General features: G+C 43.1%; 1 protein-coding gene across 1 annotated transcript in view; it reads right to left on the bottom strand.

The window, feature by feature from the left end:
- ST8SIA6 (ST8 alpha-N-acetyl-neuraminide alpha-2,8-sialyltransferase 6) overlaps positions 1-20,344 on the bottom strand; it is a 124,894-nt gene extending 104,550 nt beyond the window's left edge. Inside the window, exons 1-2 of the mRNA XM_032163368.2 lie at positions 20,244-20,344; positions 19,660-19,758 (exon numbers count right to left, since the gene is read on the bottom strand). Coding sequence (XP_032019259.1) covers positions 19,660-19,758; positions 20,244-20,344 — 200 coding nt within the window. The remainder of the gene's footprint in view (positions 1-19,659; positions 19,759-20,243) is intronic.
- Positions 20,345-20,792: the final 448 nt, after the last annotated feature.

Genomic DNA, 20,792 nt, shown 5'->3' on the forward strand with positions numbered 1-20,792 from the left:
TCAATGCATATCCTGGGACCCAGCCATCCCGAGAGATTTTTCAGCTTCACAAACCCACCTTGTTCCTATATCCTTAAGCCTTTAGATGTGGTGCAAATGTCTTCTTCCCTCCTTGCCTGCTCAAGGAATTTCTACTTATCCTTCCAAGACTCAAAACAGCCACTTGTACCTGTTTAGCCTCCCCTGGCTTCTCTCCCCTGGGCTACCCCCTCTTCATGCCTAGACATATTTCAAGGACAGCATTTATGCAGAATGGTCATTACACATGCTGCTTCCCACTCTCTAGATGGGGGACTCCTTGGGAGCAGGGACAGATGCTTTCTCGGGACTATGTCCACAGATTCTGAAACTCCGGCTGACCAGGGCAGAGTCCCAGAAAATCTTCAAAGATTCCACAGTTGACGTGCTTTGCTACAAACACTGCAGAGCTGGACCTAGCACCTGCCTTCCTAAGGAAAGAAGGATGTTTCTACCCGATCAAATTAGGTACCACCTGCATATTCACCCTATTGGTACCCAGGCTCTAAGATAAGAGCACAGGTTTCCTGCAGCGTAAATATCCACTGAACGGATGAATGAAGCCATTAATAACCCTTTGACTGTGTGCCGGAGTCAGTACTGTGCTGAGAAGAATATTTTCAAAAGAAAAGAAAATCATCTTTTTGAGTGAGTTGGGATAGAATCTTTGGATATAAATTCATTCTTAGGGGACTTGCTCTTAATGAAACTCAGGGTGAATGAGGCGGATGTGCTTATTCCCTGGACCTTCCTGAAAGTACAGTGCAATCCCACAAATACAGCCTGCACGCAGCAGGAATGAAGGGTGAACCTGTGTCTGTCGGTGTTGGGAGGACACACACGCAGACACACGGGAAAGGGAAACTGAATTGGTTAACTGCAACTTGGGTAAAGTAAATAATGAGGCCTCAGTGCATGTTCACTGGCATGGTTTATGGTTTCTCTTGTGACACGAGAGGGCAACTTTCTGGAGGTGGCCACCAGAACACCAGCTTCCGCCTTTAAGGCTGGGCACAGACTCTCCGACCCACCCACACAGATTGGGGCAGCTCCAAGCTCCCAGATTCGACAAGGACTCCCATGCTGAGAAAGCTCTCCAGGTTATTTTCAAAAATGGCCTGGGGCCTAAATTACACCTAGGGGGATGCCAGCCCCCTGGAAAGCCCCCTGAAGCTGACCATACGTGGCTTATTCTGCATTCCTTGTTGCTGCTGCATATCTGAATTCATTAAGTTTGACTTCATAATCTGAAGAGATTCAAAGATCTGAGCTGGTCTCTTGCCTCTCAGTATGGTATGTGGCTTCTAGCCCAAATTCTATCACTTCCAGGTCTCCCCAAGCCCTCTGTCTCCAAAAGCCTGTCACATGTGCTCACCTCCTTCTTCCAAGTCCCCTAAATGTCCAGAAAGCTCTATCTCCATTTCCTATGAGACACACTGCAGCTTATCTCTGTTTCACCATCTGGAGCCTAATTCCCATGAGGGCAAAGAGCATGAGGAGCATAGCCTTCAGCTTTGTGGCCTGAGAAAAGTTACTGACCTCTCTGTGTTTTGGCTTCTCCTTTGGCAAAATGAGAATATTACCAGTTCTACATAATGTTGTGGTGAGAATTAAATGAAATCATACAAAGCTGCTGAAACCTGGCACTTGGGAACAGTAGAATAATTGCTAAACTTCCTTGGTTCTATTGAGCTTAACACAAAGCCCCATACATCACAGGGACTCCCATTTGGGTGACTATTCTCTGTCTTAAACAGCATTTCAGCCCTGACTTGAACTGCTTATAAAATGGGGGGGGGGGGGGGGGGCAATGCAAGAAATCTGAATATTAATGGAAAATTTTGCCCGTTCTGTGTCTCACCTCAAGATATTTTTTATAACAATGTGGATTCCCTAACGAGACTTCTTAAAAGTTGATGCTCTTCAAAAACAGTTACATCCTCTCATATCCCAACAACAAAACTACTTCTGTAAAAGTTGATTATGTGAATTGGGTGATTCATGCCATACCCAAATAAATCAGAGTCTAGCGACCAGTGTAGGGAAAAGCACTCCACACATAGCACCTGTTTCAAAAATTATCCACAAACCCAGCTACTAAAACAATGTGCTGTAACCCTAAGATGAGTTTTACTTAGCAGCTGCTGGAATCACCTGCTGCGACTCTAGGACTAGTTTTACTTACCACAGTCACTCACCAGTCAGAGCTTGCCAGCTCCCAAAACCTTCTATCGTGCCAATGAGCTTTCTTTCAAAACAATACATAACACTTCTCTTACTGATAAAACTCCAATATTGTTTGGCTGTGTCCCCACCCACATCTCATCTTTAATTCCCACGTGTTGTGGGAGGGTCCCCCAGGGGAGGTAATTGAATCATGGGAGCAGGTCTTTCATGTGCTATTCTCATGATAGTGAGTAAGTCTCACTAGATCTGATGGTTTTTTGGTTTTGTTTTTTTTTTTTTTATACTTTAAGTTTTAGGGTAGATGTGCACAACGTGCAGGTTTGTTACATATGTATACATGTGCCATGTTGGTGTGCTGCACCCATTAACTTGTCATTTACATTAGGTGTATTTCCTAATGCTATCCCTCCCCCCTCCCGCCACCCCACAACAGTCCCCGGCGTGTGTTGTTCCCCTTCCTGTGTCCATGTGTTCTCATTGTTCAATTCCCACCTATGAGTGAGAACATGCGGTGTTTGGTTTTTTGTCCTTGCGATGGTTTGCTGAGAATGATGGTTTCCAGCTTCATCCATGTCCCAATAAAGGACATGAACTCATCATTTTTTATGGCTGCATAGTATTCCATGGTGTATATGTGCCACATTTTCTTAATCCAGTCTATCATTGATGGACATTTGGGTTGGTTCCAAGTCTTTGCTATTGGGAATAGTATCTGCTGGTTTTATAAAGGGCAGTTTCCCTGCACAGACCCTCTTCCCTTGTCTGCCACCCTGTGAGATATGCCTTTTACCTTCCACCACGATTGTGAGGCCTTTCCAGCCACGTGCAACTGTGAGTACATTAAACTTTCTTCTGTAAATTGCTCAGTCTCGGGTATGTCTTTATCAGCAGCATGAAAACTAACTAATACAAACTCCCAACCTTCTCTTTCTTCTTCAGGCATACCCAAGACCACTCCATCTGTGTGTATGCCCCAAATTGCAATTCTGTGATTCCCAAATAAAACATTTCACTTACAGATTCATCTCTCTCTCTCTCTCTCTCTCTCTCACATACGTATTTCACATATATTTGAGGCAGGGTCTTGCTTTGTTGCCTCAGGCTGGAGTGCAGTGGCACAATCACAGCTCAATGCAGCCTTGAACTCCTGGACTCAAGCAATTCTTCTGCCTCAACCTGCCAAGTAATTGAGACTACACATGTGCCATCACACTCAGCTAATTTTATTTTATTTTTTAATTTTTAGTTTATAGAGACATGGTCTCACTATGTTGCCCAGGCTGGTCATGAACTCCTGGCCTCAAGAAATCCTCTTGGCTTGGCCTCCCAAAGTGCTGGGATTACAGGTGTAAGCCACCATGCCTGGACAATCTCTATATTTTATTTTGATTTCAGCATACTTGGTGTCAGAAGTGGGGTCTGAAGCAGACTCACCCTGGAGATATCAACAACAGGCCCTGGAACTATGGCTTGTGGTACCCACGTTCAGGCCCCTTGGACCCGCTGTTTCCTTCCTTCCTTCCTTCCTTCCTTCCTTCCTTCCTTCCTTCCTTCCTTCCTTCCTTCCTTCCTCCCTCCCTCCCTCCCTCCCTCTCTTCCCTTCCCTTCCCTCCTCTCCCCTCCCCTCCCCTTCCTTTCCCTTCCCTTCCCTGCCTTCCTTGCCTTCCCTTCCCTCCCTTACCTCCCTTTCTCTCTTTCTCTCTTCCTTTCTTCCTTTCTTTCTTCTGTCACCCAGGCTGGAGTGCAGTGGCCCAATCTCGGCTCACTGCAATCTCCGCCCCCTGGATTCAAGTGATTCTTCTGCCTCAGACTCCCGAGTAGCTGGGACTACAGGTGGGCACCACCATGCCCAGCTAGTTTTTGTATTTTTAGTAGAGGTGGGGTTTCACCATATTGGCCAGGCCGATCTCGAACTCCTGACTTCGTGATTCACCCACCTCAGCCTCCCAAAGTGCTGGGAATACAGGTGTGAGCCACCATGCCTGGCCGTGCCCCCCCTGTTTCTGTAGGTTGCCTCTTTTACCGCCTGGTAAAAAGAGTCTCTCTTGGATTAAACTCTCTTTTTATTGTATTTTACTGAGCTTGATTTTATTTGAGAATTGGTTATGAGAGGTCTTTCCCTCTTCTGGTTATGAGATCTCCTGTTTAAAAAGGGTTTTTTCCCCTCCTGGTTACAGGGACTTTTCCCCACTGGAGAAGAGTTATCATCTTTCTTGGTAAGTATGTACTTTATACTCCAATTCATTTGCACACTTAGAATTTAATTTGGCTTTTGTGTATTTGGCATTAAACTGAATCACCTAGATAAATTTATTTACAAATAGGCTCTCAAAGTTCAAAGGCATGCCAATATAGCTCCCAGCTCTGGGACCCCAGCTGGTAACATATACAGACATTGTGGAGATCATTCAAAGAGTCTGTTTTTCTGAAAAGTAAACTAAAAAAAAAAAAAAATCACACCTATAAAATCATACAGTCCAAATAGGACACATATCTCAATCGATATCTCAAGGCTCCAAAACACATTCAGGACTCAAAGACTGTCTCTGAGCTAGCTGAGACTTTCCGGTCCAAAGCCTTTCCCTTCCCTTCCTACACCTCCTCCTCTTTATCTTTCTCTAAGCTAAGCTCTCTCTGCAAAACTCCTCAGCTATTCTGTCATACTGACTATTTAAGTAAAGACACTTGGAAACCAGAAGATAACAAAGAAAATCATTTTGACCTTTGCAGTATTTATTAAAAGCAAAAGATCAAATTCCCATGTAAAAGACACTTCCTCTGTACTAAAAGGAAAGGCAAACTCTTATCTTTGAGGAAAAGGGATTGAGACCAAGAGAATACTGCACAGACCTTGTTAGAATAACTCTTAACCTTTTGAGCCTCTTCACATAATTCAGTCACATTTTCAGAGTTAACAATTCTTTTTCAATCCAGTGTGTTGGTCACTGACTCAAACTGCTTTACCCAAAACGTGCTTCACAGCCTCCATAAGATGACATATTATGGCAAATAAAAAACACAAACCACCTTCCAAACTATAGCTTTTTACAGTTTTACAGTTTCTACTTAATTTCAAGTTGAAAATGCTATCTTCTTCATTTAAAATGATAATTTCATTTCTCGAGATAGAATTTTCCTCTTCCAGCTTTTCAGATTCATATCTCCAGTGTTAGGTATTCAGCTTTTTACACATCTCACTACATGTGATTTACAGGTCATGCATTGTTACTTTCTGTGCTTCTTCCGTCTCTCTTTTTTTTTTTTTTTTTTTTTTGGAGGTGGGGATGGAGGCTCTCTCTGTCGCCCAGACTGGAGTGCAGTGGTGCAATCTTGGCTCACTGCAACCTCCGCTGCCCGTATTCAAGTGATTCTTGTGCCTCAGCCTCCCAAGTAGCTGGAATTAGAGGCACCCACCATCACATCCTGCTAATTTTTGTATTTTTAGTAGAGACAGGTTTTGCCCTGTTGGCCAGGCTGGTCTCAAACTCCTGACCTCAGGTGATCCACCCGCCTCAGCCTCAGCAAAGTGCTGGGATTACAGGCGTGAGCCACCATGTCCAGCCTATATTTAACTTTTTATGAAACTGCCCAACTCTTTTCCAAAGTAGCTGCACTTGGACTTCCATGAATGTCTGATTTAGTGCCAGCAATCTCTAAGCCTCCTCTCCCCGCTGTGTCTGTCGCCTCCTGCACAATCCTAACAAGGCTCACTTTACCCCCACTTCCCACGTGTCAATTTAGAGACTCCCAGGCCAACTGCACGTGAAGAACAGGAATCACTACAAGCCATGCTGAGGCTATCTCCCAGGAGGAAATGGCTCATTAGAAATCATTAGAGCAATAAAATATCTATGCAGCTGTTCCTGCAAAGTGCATGAACACAAATGGAGGTATTTTCAATTGTACAACAAAGATTCAACACTCCCTAGAACTATGTGGATCTTCCAACGAGGAAAGGAAGATCTTAAATAAACTCCCATTGCCAACAGTCTTAAAGCGGATGCCAGCTCTGGCTTCACTCCATTACAGCAATTTGAATGGGGGTAACTATGGGATTCAGGATGACAATGCCTGCGGCTTTCATAATCATAAGCAATAGGAAATTACTCCACAATTCCTGGAGGCAAAGGGATACTGATTTTTAGTCAGTTTTGTAATAGTTTGTCAACTCAATAGTTTCTCAAATGTAATTTTTTTTTTTTTTTTTTTGAGACAGAGTCTCACTCTGTCACCCAGGCTGGAGTGCAGTGGCATGATCTCAGCTCACAGCAACTCCGCCTCCCGGGCTCAAGCAATTCTCCTGCCTCAGCCTCCCAAGTAGCTGGGATTACAGGCGGCTGCCACCATACCCTGCTAATTTTTGTATTTTTAGTAGAGACGAGGTTTCACCATGTTGGCCAGAATGGTCTCGAACTCCTGACCTCAAGTGATTCACCTGCCCTGGCCTCCCAAAGTGCTGGGATTACAGGTTTGAGCCACCGCGCCCAGCCTCAAATGTAATTTGTAATAGTTTCTCAAATGTAAAACTTTGCCATAAGGTCTTAGGGCTATCCATAGATTCATAAGGAGTAGACAAAACTCCTGTGCACTACACCGGCTATGCAGTCTCCCTGTTCTAAAACTTCTTATCCTCCTCTAACCCTACCCCAGGCCTTCCTGCCTATGTGAGTAATAAACCTTTCTGTGATCCCACTAAAGAACCACTGTCAGGAGCTTCGGCAGTAGAAGCTAACCTTGGGAGGAAGCCTTCTCCATGTCACGGTGGCATTGCTACAAAAGCCATTATAAAAGGCATGGAGTTGTGTCTTCTTGTGGTTTTGGTTTGCATTTCCCTAATGATTAATGGTGTAGAACATTTTGTCACATGCTTATTAGCCATGTATCTATCTTCTTTGCTGAAGATAGGTCTTCACATCTGCCCGTTTTTAAACTGGGGTTGTCTTCTTGTTAATTGAGTTGCAAGAGTTCATTACATATTCTGGATACAAATATCTTCTCTTGGTGGATGGCTTATCTTTTTATATCCTTAATGGTGTCTGTTGAAGCACAAAGTTTTTTTTTAATTTAGGAAAAATATAATTTGTCAAATTTTTCTTCTATTGATTATGCTTTTGTTGCCACATCTAAGAACTCTACCTGATCCAAGGTTCTAAAATTTTTCTTGTATGTTTTCTTTTGGACATTTTATGTCTGTAGCTTTTGTCTATGATCCATGTGGAAACCATTCTTCTGTGTATGGTGTAAGGTAAGCATCTAAACTTTATTTATTTATTTATTTATTTGAGATGGAGTGTCGCTCTTATTTCCCAGGCTGGAGTGTAATGGCACGAGCTCAGCTGATTGCAACCTCCGCCTCCCAGGTACAAGCGATTCTCCTGTCTCAGCCTCCCAAGTAGCTTGGATTACAGGCATGCGCCACCATGCCTGGCTAATTTTTTTGTATTTAGTAGAGACGGGGTTTCACCATGTTAGGCTGGTCGTGAACTCTTGACCTCTGGTGATCCACCTGCCTCAGCCTCCCAAAGTGCTGGGATTACAGGCGTGCACCACCACACCCAGCCCCTGGATCTAAACTTGTCTTTTTGCTTATAGAGATCCCATTGTGCCAGCACCATTTGTTGAAAACTATCCTCGCTCCACCATCTGGAAGTCCCACCTCTAAATTTGTTAATTAATTTAATTAAGTTTCATTTGAAAGAATTTGTCAAACTCAGTGAAATTACATTTATTAAAAAGACTTATCTGAAAGTTCCACATTTGAAATTGGCCCTAAACACAAGCTCTAATTTTTATTGTTTTTATAGTAAAGATGATATAAAACAATCTTTTTTTTTTTTTGAGATAGAGTCTTGCTCTGTCACCCAGGCTGGAGTGCAGTGGCGTGATCTGGGCTCACTGCAACCTTCACCTCCCAGGTTCAAGCGATTCTCCTGCCTCAGCCTCCCAGGTAGCTGGGATTACAGGTGCCTGCCACCACACCTGGCTGACTTTTGTATTTTTAGTAGAGATGGGGTTTCCTCATGTTGGCCAGGCTGGTTTCAAACTCCTGACCTCGTGATCCACCTGCCTTGGCCTCCCGAAGTGCTGCGATTACAGGTGTGGGCCACTGCACCCGTCCAAAACAGTCTTTTAAAATGTTATAATATGTGTCTCATTCTGCCAAAGCACTCTTAAGGAAAATGGAAGAAACCTTATACAGTGGGTAATGTTTGGTAAATGCAATATTTTCCAGGTTGTTAGAGCTTTTTCCAAGAAACCAGCCCAAGAAAGCAATATTACTACTCACATATGTGAGTAGTGATACACTACAAAATCAAAAAATTTATGTGAACACTTTTTAGCTTAGAATATGCCATTTTTCTTCAAAAGGATTGTCTAGCAGCAGCCCAGCATAAACCTGAGTAATACTAATTTCTGCCTTGGAGATGCATTTTTTTAAATCATTATTTTTCTAAAGTTACATTTCTATACAAAGTTTCCATTGATCTGTAGCCTTTCAAAGAGTGTTCAAAATCCTACAGAAGCGCGTGCTAGCATTGACTGAAGAGATATGTGATCATTCATCTCCAAATTGTTTATTTGAAAAAATTATCCGAAGTACGAATATCATAAGACTTCATACCAGCTTATTATTCAAATTCTTTGTTAATATACAGTCTGCCTTTAAGAAATAATTATAGATATGGGTTTTCAACTCTGCAGGTTTAAATCATCCTCTTCCAATTAGAAAATTTTATTTTATATGCTCACACATAAGCACACAACTATAAACTCAGGCTATTTTGTCACGTAAATCTCACTATCTGTCTATCGTGTAATACAGCATGGTAAAGTGCACCTCCAAAAACCTAGACAAGGCAACAAAACTCAAATCCCAAAAAGCTGCTGTTCTAGATTATAATTGGGGTACAGTGGTGAAAAAGATAGACAAGGCTGTGACCTCCCAGAACTACAATCTATTGCATGTATAATATTCCCTAGATATAGGAAGCATAAATACTTTGATATGCCCAAAGTGAACATGGTGTGTTGGATGGACTCCCAGCTCAAAAACACAAAAATATGCCCACAACTTAATGTGCAAACAGTAAAGCAACATTGGCAACTGTAAATGTGTAGGATATAAGTGTCCTCCTGAAATAGCAAAGTACCAACAATATTATAAAATACGTATTATAGACTTAGAAGATACCTGGCAAACACCAGGTTTTGGAATCACACATTTATTTTATAGAGTTAAGAAATAAGGGGATATAATCTCAAAAAAAGAATAAGTGGAATCCAAATACAGCTTGTAAAGACAGCATTCCAACAGAGGTTCCAGCAACCAGTGAGAGACTTTAATCATTTGCAAAATTAATCGTCTCTTTACAACCTCAATTTCTTGGAATGCTGCATTTAAAAATTATGCAGTAGAGAATTTTGGTGTATTTTACAATAACAACAATAACTAGCAAGATAACAAAAATTGTTTTACAATAACTGCAAAAGCACAGGTTGTGCCCTATAAAATTATCTTTAGAAATAATTATGCTCATGGATATGAATGTTCCCAAGAATTAATGACTGATTATCTACAGCAAGTACAAATCATTCTTAGTACTTGGTGAAAAATCATAATAAATTTGTTTAAATCTGAGGATGTGGAAAAGATGGGCTTAGCTGCCCTGGACAAGCTAAACTCCTAAGTGTATACAGATAAATATACTACAGCAATGACCATCTTCTTAATGGCAAAGGAAGCTATAAAACAAGGCATGGGGGAAAAAAGAGCACCTTTCTCATGTTTATCAAAACACCAGTGGCTCTTTAAAGGGCTTCTCTTTTTGCCTCGCAAATGAGAGATTACAGAACCCTCGCACCCTTAGATCACAGAACAACTGAAGACTACTGACTCTAAAAGGAATCGCTGCACCTTGCGGAAGAGGAGATATATTTCTTTCCTTTTCTTCCTTTCATATCCCTTCTGCTGTAACCAAGCCTCTGGTCTCATTATTTCCAGCGTTAGCACCTAATAGGCCAAAATGTCTGTGTTTCTCTACAACCACCCCTCCAAAGATATCCTTCCTGCCCCCACTGGGCAGTCAGGTTTTTTTTCTTCTTTCACATTTATGCTAATGCCTGTTGCCTTAAAGGAAATGTCTAATAAGGAGACACTGAATTAATACACAAGACCAGACAACTCTACCCCACTAAGGAAGTCTTGAATTTTGTCGCAGGGAAACCACCTTTGCTTTGACATACGTGTGTAAACGGTATTGTCTGCCGAATGTTGCCTCTTGAGTCATAAAAAGAAATATCCCAGCCTCTTTGTTAAGAGAAGTGCTGTCAAGTAAGTAGTAGAGTTATATGAGTGAGACAGAAAATAAAATTCCACCTCCAACAACGTATGAAATGGGAGGTGGGTCATTCAGACACCATTTCTTCATGAACTGCTGCCCTGTTCCTCTACAGAGGAAAGGCAGTAGCGGGGCATTTCCTTGTGTCCTTCAAGCTCTCCCTGGCTCTCCTGTCCATGTGAAAAGACACCCATAGAAGCTCAAGGGTGACTGCAGCCCATACTCTGTGGCCCTCTACCTGGGTCAGCTGCCCCGGACAATTGCACCTGATAGCTTTTCCACAGCACAGCAGCCAGAGAGGTGACAGAGAAGGAAAGCACTGAAAAATGTCAACCTGGGAAGCAAATGTGAAACCCATTTCCAAACAGGGAAGGCAAGGAGAAAAGCAAGTCACATCTGAACAGAGATGGGGGAAAACCCTTCTGAGTCTTAAAAGAGAAGGATTGCAATTAAGATGGAATTAGGAAGTAGAAAAAGAAGCAGAATGCAAGATTTAAAGCCTATTTCAAAGCCTTTCAGAAACCAGACTCAAGGCAACTTTAAAGCATTGTGAATTTTTAAAATCAGAACACATATTAGTATGATTACTTCAAAAAGCAAAGACACAACAGTGAAAAAGCTTTTATTGCTCTCGGAAGTAAAATCCAATAGCCTTCACCTATTTGGAGCATGGAGTGGAGAGGAAAGGGGTAAAGGGTAAAAATCAAGTGTTCTAGAGTTAGGTTTAGTTTTCTTTTTTCAAGCTCTAGTTCACACTCATCTTGAATTTTCTGAAGCCTGTAGTTATGATCCCATTGTGAACATATACAACAAAAAATGTCAAATAAAACATTATTACAACTTTCAATATAAGACAGCAGAAAGTAAACAGTGCCTGATTTTCTCTCTTCCAGACTATTTACATTCTTACGAACAGACACAAGTCTACACAAAATGACAAGCGCACATTTCGGTGGCAACAGATCAGCTGCTTCAGAAATTTATTTGGCTTGGGGAAGAGATATTATTAACAAGAGCAAATATGGAACCACGCTGAGGAATTACCAGCAGCTGATGTAAATTTTCACCTCAGAAACAGACCAGGTCCAGGGAGAAAAAACTAGACAGGGTTTGATTCTCCTCCCACCATCTGCCTTTCTTTTCCAAAGAATAGAGAGCCTGCCCCAACTGGAAAATCAGGTAGCTTCTCCCACACAGGAAGGGATCTGCTGCCTGAGGCAGAAAGGGCTGCTTGGGTGCCTCTGTCTCCAGTGCCCCTTCATTTCTCTCTTCCTACGTCCTCTTGAGATTACATATTGATTACATTATATTCTATTGTATTGTATTACATAACACAGAAACACTGAAAGAATGAAAGGAAACGGGAAAGGGAGCCAATCAGCGTTTGCACCCTGAGGACAGGAAGAGGGTGGTGGAGACTGGGACAGCACGGTAGACCCAGCCCTCCCAGGGTTTTAGATGACATTTGTCCCGTACCATTCTTGGCAGCAGCGGCAGGTCAGGGTGACCAGGATCACCTAGGAGTACATGTACTTCTGACAGTCATGAAACCAAGGCACGAGAGCAAGAGATAGCTTTGGGGTCTGGTATCCAAAAATTCAAATTAGTAAATTTCATGTTATGTGTATTTTATCACAATTAAAAAAAAAAAACTCAAGCTTTAAACATGCAGAGATTTGTTTAACGGGTATATGGCTCTGGTATCCATAATGCTGTAAAAAGGGAAATCTTTTAGTCCCTGAGGTGGACAGCAAGAAGTCCTAAGTCCTCCAATCTGATAAGCACAGTGGGACAGAGGACTCCTCACTTGAGGACATCTAGTTTGAAAACAAACAAAAAAAATCACAAAACTTCAGAAAATATCCTATAATGTAAAATGCAGAGAAAAATCCTACTTTTGAAAAACAGTTAACTACAAGAAACAGGAAATCTTTAGAAAACATTCCCTTCGTGGACTTAATGAAATATAAGAAAACACAAAATAACAAATGGAAAGTGAGATGTAAAAGGCTAGTTAAATGCTTTCTGAGATGTAAACCGCTACAGTAAGGTTCAGGCTGAGAGAAGAAAATAATTGTAAAGAATAAAAATGTAACCAATTTACTGTTTTTGATAGAGCACAACAGAGAAGTGACACTTCGGAAAAGTAATTCAGTAACGTGGAAGACAAATTTGAGAAGCCATCCCAGAAAGCAGAGGAAAAAGACAAAGCCAAAATCTGAAAGAGAAAGTTATTAACTTGGGGAGGGGATGGTGAAGAAAAGGCAGAATAAGAACTATGCGAGACAGAAAACAAAGATTCACTTCACAAAATAGAGGAAAAATGTCTACAAAGCTTTAAGAATAAAAAGAAAAAAAGGACTGGGCGCGGTGGCTCACGCTTGTAATCCTAGCACTTTCGGAGGCTGCAGCGGGTGAATCACCTGAGATCAGGAGTTCAAGACTAGCCTGGTCTCTACCAAAAATACAAAAAAAAAAAAAAAATTAGCCGAGCATGGTGGCAGATGCTGCCAGTAATCCCAGCTACTTGGGAGGCTGAGGCAGGAGAATTGCTAGAACCCTGGGGGCGGAGGTTGCAGTGAGCCATGATAGCGCCATTACCGACTATGTCTCAAAAAAAAAAGAATAGAGAAAAAAGAATAAAGCTGTGATCGAATAATAGAATATATGTATGAAAAATAAGAATTGTGGCCAGGAGCAGTGGCCCATGCCTGTAATGCCAGCAGTTTCGGAGGCCGAGGGGGGCAGATCACGAGGTCAGGAGTTGGAGACCAGCTTGGCCAACATAGTGAAATCCCATCTCTACTAAAAATATAAAAATTAGCTAGGTGCAGTGGTGTGGGCCTGTAATCCCAGCTACTGAGGAGGCTGAGGCAGGAGAATTACTTGAACCCAGGAGGCGGAGGTTGCAGTGAGCTGAGATTGTGCCACTGCACTCCAGCCTGGGCAAAGAGAGCAAAATTCCGTCTCAAAAGAAAAAAACAAAAAGAATTGTGTCCTTAAAAGAAAATAAAAGCTTTCATGAACCACTAAAAGAAAAAAAGTGCCCTGAAATATCTAAAGTTTCATGACTACAATCCATATTCCAATGCTAAAAATATTAGACTTACGCAAATAAATACTAAGCTTATGACCAAGAAAGAAATAAAGAACAAAGAACTGAAGAAACAAGGAGGGGATCATTTAAAATGATAAATTCCAAGCAATGAAAAGATAATCTAAATAGTACTAGGTTGTTAAGCAATAACTCAATTCAAATCAAAAAATAATTTTCATAGGAAAAAGTGTATAATAAAATAATAATTACTAACTAAAAAGCCCACCCCTTTGCCACATGACCCCAAAAACTATATAGATTAGTTTAACTAATATTAAAATTAAAAAAAACTTTTTTTTGAGACAGAGTCTTGCTCTGTCATCCAGGCTAGATTGCAGTGGAGCGATCTCGGCTCACTGCAATCTCCACCTCCCATGTTCAAGTGATTCTCATGCCTCAACCTCCTGAGTAGCTGGGATTACAGACACCTGCCACCACATCTGGCTAATTTTTGTATTTTTAGTAGAGACGAGTTTCACCATGTTGGCCGGGCTGGTCTCAAACTTCTAACCTCAAGTGGTCTACCTGCCTTGGCCTCCCAAAGTGCTGGGATTATAGGTGTGAGCCACTGTGCCTGGCCTAGTTTGAGGATTTCTAATTAGCTTTAGCAATTAGCAACTAGAGGCCAAAGTCCTTCTGCATAGAAAAACGACCACAGGAAAGGGAGAGAAAGGCCATTAAGATAAATAGCAGGTGAACCTCTATAGGAAAACAGAGACATGAAGGTGAGGTCCCCCGTCTCTGGTAAACTCATGGTTCAGTCATCCCAGATGGACCAATGAAACAGACACAAACTAACCAGGACATTCAAAGAATAACAGCAGCTGCTGTCCAGGACATCACGGCCAGCCACACAATCCCAAATCATCACCACAGATGTTTAAAGCCAAAGGGGACAGCTGCCATCAAAAGGTGCCAAATCATAGCCAAGACATGGATGTTCCCATGGAACTCCAAATTAGCTAGTTAGACAAGCTTGTGTGGGCCATTTCATTAATTTCCCAATAATTCAACCCCTCATTTCTAATGATTGGATATTTGGCTACTCACTTATGGCATAATGGCAGAGTTTGTTTTTTGGGTTTTTTTTTTTTGAGATGGAGTCTCGCCCTGTCGCCCAGGCTGGAGTGCAGTGGCGCAATCTTGGCTCACTCCAAGCTCTGCCTCCTGGGTTCACTCCATTCTCCCACGTCAGCCTCCCTAGTAGCTGGGACTACAGGTGCCCGCCACCATGCCAGGCTAATTTTTTGTATTTTTTTTTTTTTTTAGTAGGGACAGGGTTTCACCATTCACGGGATGGTCTCGATCTCCTGACCTTGTGATCTGCCCGCCTCGGCCTCCCAAAGTGCTGGGATTACAGGCATGAGCCACTGCACCTGGACAGCAGGGTCTTACTGAGATTCTTTCATAATCAAAATGAAATTAATATTATTTAAGAAAATAATATTTTAGAATAAAATATTCAAAGTCTTCACCTAAATGACTCTAAAGATAAACAAAAAGTTCTATAATGTAATTATAGTTTAGAATGTATTTTTAAACGTCTAAACATTATATATAGAAACTGAAGAAATGAGTCTAAAGCTGCATTCAATGGAAAATTCATAGTATTAAATATTTTTGTTACAAAAAAAGAGGAAAAATAATATAAATCAAGTATTCATTTCAAGATATTAAGTTGAAAAAATAGAATATTTTAAAAGATAAAAGTACCACAAAAGAAAGAGAACATGGAAATATATATATAAATTGAGAAATAAATCCAAGAGCTGGTTATTTAAAGAACAAGAAAGCCAATGAAAAACTTTGACAAAGCTTATTAGCAAGAGAAAGGATCCGTTGTAATGGGGTGATATTTTGAAAACTACTAGTTTATTTTTCTCTTTTGTCTTTCTGAGTATATGACCTTACCCTAGTCCACTTGAAACATCTTTGCAGGGAGGAAGAAGAGATTAAGACTTTTTCCTGAAAGAATGCAAAAAGAGAAGATCAGGTAATAATCCACTTTAGACAAGTAAAATAGAATTTTCTGCAGCCTCAAGAGAATATATTCCAAATTCTTTTCATTCTCCCACTTTAGTACATTAACCATCTTACCTGGAAGACACAACTCCTTGAATTTTCCCAATCCTTTTCCTCTAGTCCCCACAATTATCATTAAGGCTTGAGTTTGAGTTAGACCTGGAGGTTTGCATCAGGGTGAATAGAATATGAAACAGAGGGAAACCTGCAAATTTCTGGAACTGAGTCAGTAGGAGCAGAAGAGAAAAAAAGAAAGAGGAAAGTTTTGGCTCAGAGAGGGAGAAAGATGGGGGCAGTAAAAAGCTAGTGACAAGAGTAATAACAAGGACAAAAAAGCTTTGCTTCCTCCTCCAATTAGGATTTTGAAATAGATCACTTCTTGGGCAGTCCTCCATCCTGAGATAACTAAGAGTAGGGTCACATCTACTTGGTGGAGCAAATAGAGGGAGGCCGTGATATTTAGTTTTCTGAACCGATTTTTGTTCTTATATATTTAGATGAGGCCCAGAAATAGGTGAGAGGCTGGCTGTGGAGCTAGCTAGCAACAGCTGAGTGAGTAGCATCATAGCAAATGTCACAGAGAGACAACCCAAGATAGGACCAAAAGAAACTTTGCTAGATCCCTGAAAGGTAACATCAGTAGGATCTCAGGTGAGGCCAAGACTAGCCAGGAGCACCAGCAGGTGCAACACCTGAGGGAAAAGAAAGCCACAGGCTGCAGATCTTATCATTGGCTCTCAACGGGGTGCCTGGCCACGAGATGGAAAAGAATGAACATCACCCTGTAGATTAGATGGAAAAGATACCATGATCATGAGCTCCAACTCTTGACTGCTGCATCACCTAAGGTCCCCTCCCTAATATACTTGGATGTCATCTTTTTCTTTTTTTCTTTTGAGACAGGGCCTTGGCCTGCCACCCAGGCTGGAGTGCAGTGTCATGATCTTGGCTCACTGCAACCGCCCCTTCGTGGGTTCAAGCAATTCTTGCCTCTCAGCCTCCTGAGTAGCTGGGACTACAGGTGCACACCCTCACACCCAGCTAATTTTTGTATCCTTTAGTAGAGACAGGGTTTCATCATGTTGGTCAGGCTAGTCTTGAACTCCTAACTTCAAGTGATCCACCTGCGTCTGCCTCCCAAAGTGCTGGGATTACAGGCGTGAGCCTCCGTGCTTGGCCTACTTGGATGGCATCTTAAAGTGAGATGAGATGGTAGGAGCAATCCGAGAGCCTGGGTATTTTTCTTCAGAAAGAACAAATATTGTCAGAAAGAGTCTCTTCAATTGTCACCTCTAAGCTTTTGCCTGGATTGAATATTTGAACACACACACACACATAAACACACACACACACCATCTTTCCCAGCACCTATGGCAGGCAACACAGTGGGAGATTAAACGTGTAGGATTCTGGATTCTCCTGGCCTGGGTTTCACTCTGGGCTCCACAATGTGTTAAGTCTGTGACTGTGGGCAATTTACTTAATCTTTTTGCCTCGATTTGCCCCTCTATAAAAATTAGGATAACAATAGTTTCTCTCAGTATTTCTTAAGGATTCAATGAATTAAATGTAAAGTGCTTATTCCCAACAGCAAAGTCATGGAATCAATCTAAGTGTCCCTCAACAGAGGACTGGATAAAGAAAATCTGGCATATATATACCACATACTACAACTCAGCCATAAAAAAGAAGAATTTAATGTCTTGTGCAGCAACAGGAATGGAACTGGAGGCCATTCTCTTACATGAAATAACTCAGAAACAGAAAGTCAAATACCACATGTTCTCATAAATAGGAGCTAAATAATGTGTACATATAGACATAGATTGTGGAATAATAAACACTGGAGACACAGAAAGGTGGGAGAGTGAGAGTAAGCAGAGAGCTGAGAAATTATCCATTGGGTACAATGAGTACACCCTATTTGGGTGATGGTTGCACTAAAATGCTGACGTCACCACAAGGCAATATATCCATGTAACAAAAATGCACTTTACCCCCTAAACCTATTTTGAATAATTTTTAAATTAAAAATGTCAGGTGCTTAGATCAGTGTCTGGCCCATAAGAAGAGTTCATTAAGTGTTGGATCTCCTTATTCCTACCAGCATCATTGCCATGAGGCTCAGGTGGGAAGATCAGACCAGCTCCAGAAAAATGAAGAAATTACAATTTCTCTATACAACCAAGTAGTATGGTGGATTAAAACTTGCACCCCTACTCCATAAATAACCAAAATCATAAACGATAAAGGGGACATAAAATAAAACATAAAGAGGCTTTTACAAACACAGAAGAATGGTATAAATTTTAAAAAGCTTAATAAAATTGGCCATATTCAGAATTATGAGTTACTTATATTAGCCCAAGAAGTAGGCGAAGTAGAAAAGAAGTGTCAAAAGGAAGTGAAAAATTCATCAAAGAATTACCTTTAAAAACGACCTGAGATCAAACCATTTAATGAGTACATTCTTTCAAACTTTTCCAAAGGGTTAACCCTCGAATGGGTAATAGCCACAGGACTTGGGAAAAGATGGAATGATTCTCAGTTCATCAAGAAAGCTAGGCTACCTATAGTACACCAACCTGAATAGAATAAAACTATAGACACTATTTTTCTCAAAAGCTTTTGTTACTCCAGGAGGTCCTAGTGCCTCTAATATGCTGTGAAATTCCAATGAGGGGGTGGCAGGCAGTGGTATTCCTCACTTCAAGGTTTATGCAGCCACTTCAGACCCTTCTTAGAGCCGTGCTAGAGCTTCCTGGAGTCATACCATCAGAAGATTAAGGTGGATCCAAGAGCCAAGAACATACAGAAGCATACGCAGAAGAAAAGGGATTTGCAAGAGATAAAAAGAAGAAAAGAGACTATACAAGATTGCAATCATAATAGCAAGGCTACGGCAGGAAGCAGTACATTCTGCTTGTGAAAATGTAAACTGATTGAACCCTTCGAGGAAGCAACTGACAATGTGACTTAGAATCTAAAGAGTACATACTCTTTGACTTAATAATCTCAACTCCTATCCGTCCATCTTGGGTAATTAATTTGAAATGAAGATAAAGATTTACATACAAGGATGCACTTCATAGAATTACTGATGGCAGACAAAATAAAACAGAAACAAGAAGCAACCTAAATGTCTGAAAATGGAAACTATTAAATAGATTATGGCACGTTCAGATAATAAGTTATGCAACAATCCAAAGCAATGTTTTTGTTGGGGGAGGGGAATGTAATGACAGGTATAGGTCTAGGATTTTTAGAAAAAAGTCAGAACATAAACTATAGTTATAATCTAAGTTATATTTTTTAAATATATGTATATAGAAAAGACTACTGGAAGAAATATAGACCAAAACCACCCTGAATATTGTCTCTGAGAGGTAAGGACTCTGAATGAATAACATTTTCTTTTATACAGTTCTATTTTCTAACTTCCTGCACAAAGCTGTATTACTTTTACAATCAGAAAAAAAAAACAATTACTGCCTATGAATAAATACACATATGAATGATAAGAAAAAAAAATTTAAGCCTCCGATCACTAAGGACAAAATCATTCCTAGCACGCAGAAGAAACCTGAATCTTAACACCAGTGCACTTTAAAGCATACAAAACAAAAAGCAAACCAACCAAATCCCTCCGTAAAGACAGGCTGAGCTGCTTCTCTCGAAAGGTGGCGAGATCGGGGGGACGGGAGGTGGTTTCAACACACCATTGTCGAGAGGAAAACTCGGCACCCATTTTTCAAATGCAGCTGTTGGAGGATCCCCCTTGATTCAAAGACCATTCACATCGAGGCTTAGAGGGTTGAGGGAGTGTGAAGAGTGCCCCCCCCACCCCGTCGCGCCCTCTCCAAACACGCACACTCTCACACTCAATCGTGCCGTCCCAGCCTGCCTAGTCCCAGCGAGTCCAAGCCGGTGCAGCCGCGCCCCATGCCCGGATCGCAGCCCCGAGCCCCAGTCCGCCCGCGCTGGGCGCCGCTGTACCTGTTCGTGGCGCGCGGTACCGCGGTCGCCGGGTTCCGGAGCGTCCTCAGTGCTGCGGGTGTGCCGTGGGTGGCCTCCCTGCTTTCCTCCACTAGGATCCTGCACAGCCGGGGAGAAAACTTAAGTTGCTACACCCCGCCGGGAGCCGTTAGCTGACAGGCTGGGAGTCGCGTTCCTTGCCTGGCAGGGAGATCTCGCGCTCCCCGGCTCCCAGGCCAGGTCCCCAGCCCCAGAGTTGGAAGAGCCTTAGGGCGGGAAGGAAGGGACAGCAAGGACCAGAATGGGGAGCCCGGGATCCTGACGGGGAACCCGACGGCAGATCCCGCTCCACAGCTGCCTAGCCCACAGCGATGCGCGCTAGAGTCCCCGCAGCCCTGACCTGTCCCTCTGCTCCCCAGCCGATGTCCACCGGTCCGAGGGTCGCCTCCCTGCGACCCCCTCCCCCACTCCAGTTTCAGGCCGTCGCCGCCCGTGGGCTGCTCCCCGCCGCGGCCAAAAGTCTCCGCTACCGAGGGGAAGCGATGGGCGGCTTGGAGGTCCGGGGGCGCCAGGTGGGGCGCGCGGCGGGCGGGTGGGTGGGTTACCTGGCGCGGGCGGGCGCGTCTGCCGGGCACCAGAGCAGGCGCAGCAGCAGCAGCAGCAGCAGGCTGGCGAGCAAGGCGAGTAGCGCGTCCCCCGGCCGCATCCTGAGCCACAGGCGCCGCCGCCACCGCTGCTGCCGGGGCGAAGCGCAGCCTGGGCGGCCCCGACTCGCGGCTCCCGCCGCCGCCGCCACCGCAGCCGTGGCCGCAGCCCCGCGCACCCACAGCGTTCACAGGCGGCAGCGAGGGGCGGCCCGCAGCCCACCCGGCAATCTCCGCGGCGGGCGGAGAAGAAGCCGCGTCCGGGATCGCTCCGGGCTCCCGGCCCCGGCCCGCGGAGCGCCACGATCGGCTGGCAGATGACGATTCGCCGAGCTCGCCGCCTGTCCTCCCGGAGGCGCTCCGAGCTGCTGCGGGCTCCGGTCGCCGCTGCCACTGCTGCTGCCGCCGCCGCCGCCGCGCGGGGTCACCTGAAGGTTGGGGCGCGGAAGCTCAACTCCGTGCTGATTGGGCTCCAACTTTTCTGCTCCCTCGCCTCGTCCCGAGTGCCCG

The sequence above is a fragment of the Hylobates moloch genome, unplaced genomic scaffold, assembly GCF_009828535.3.
Source record: "Hylobates moloch isolate HMO894 unplaced genomic scaffold, HMol_V3 SCAFFOLD_2, whole genome shotgun sequence".
Lineage (NCBI taxonomy): Eukaryota > Metazoa > Chordata > Mammalia > Primates > Hylobatidae > Hylobates > Hylobates moloch.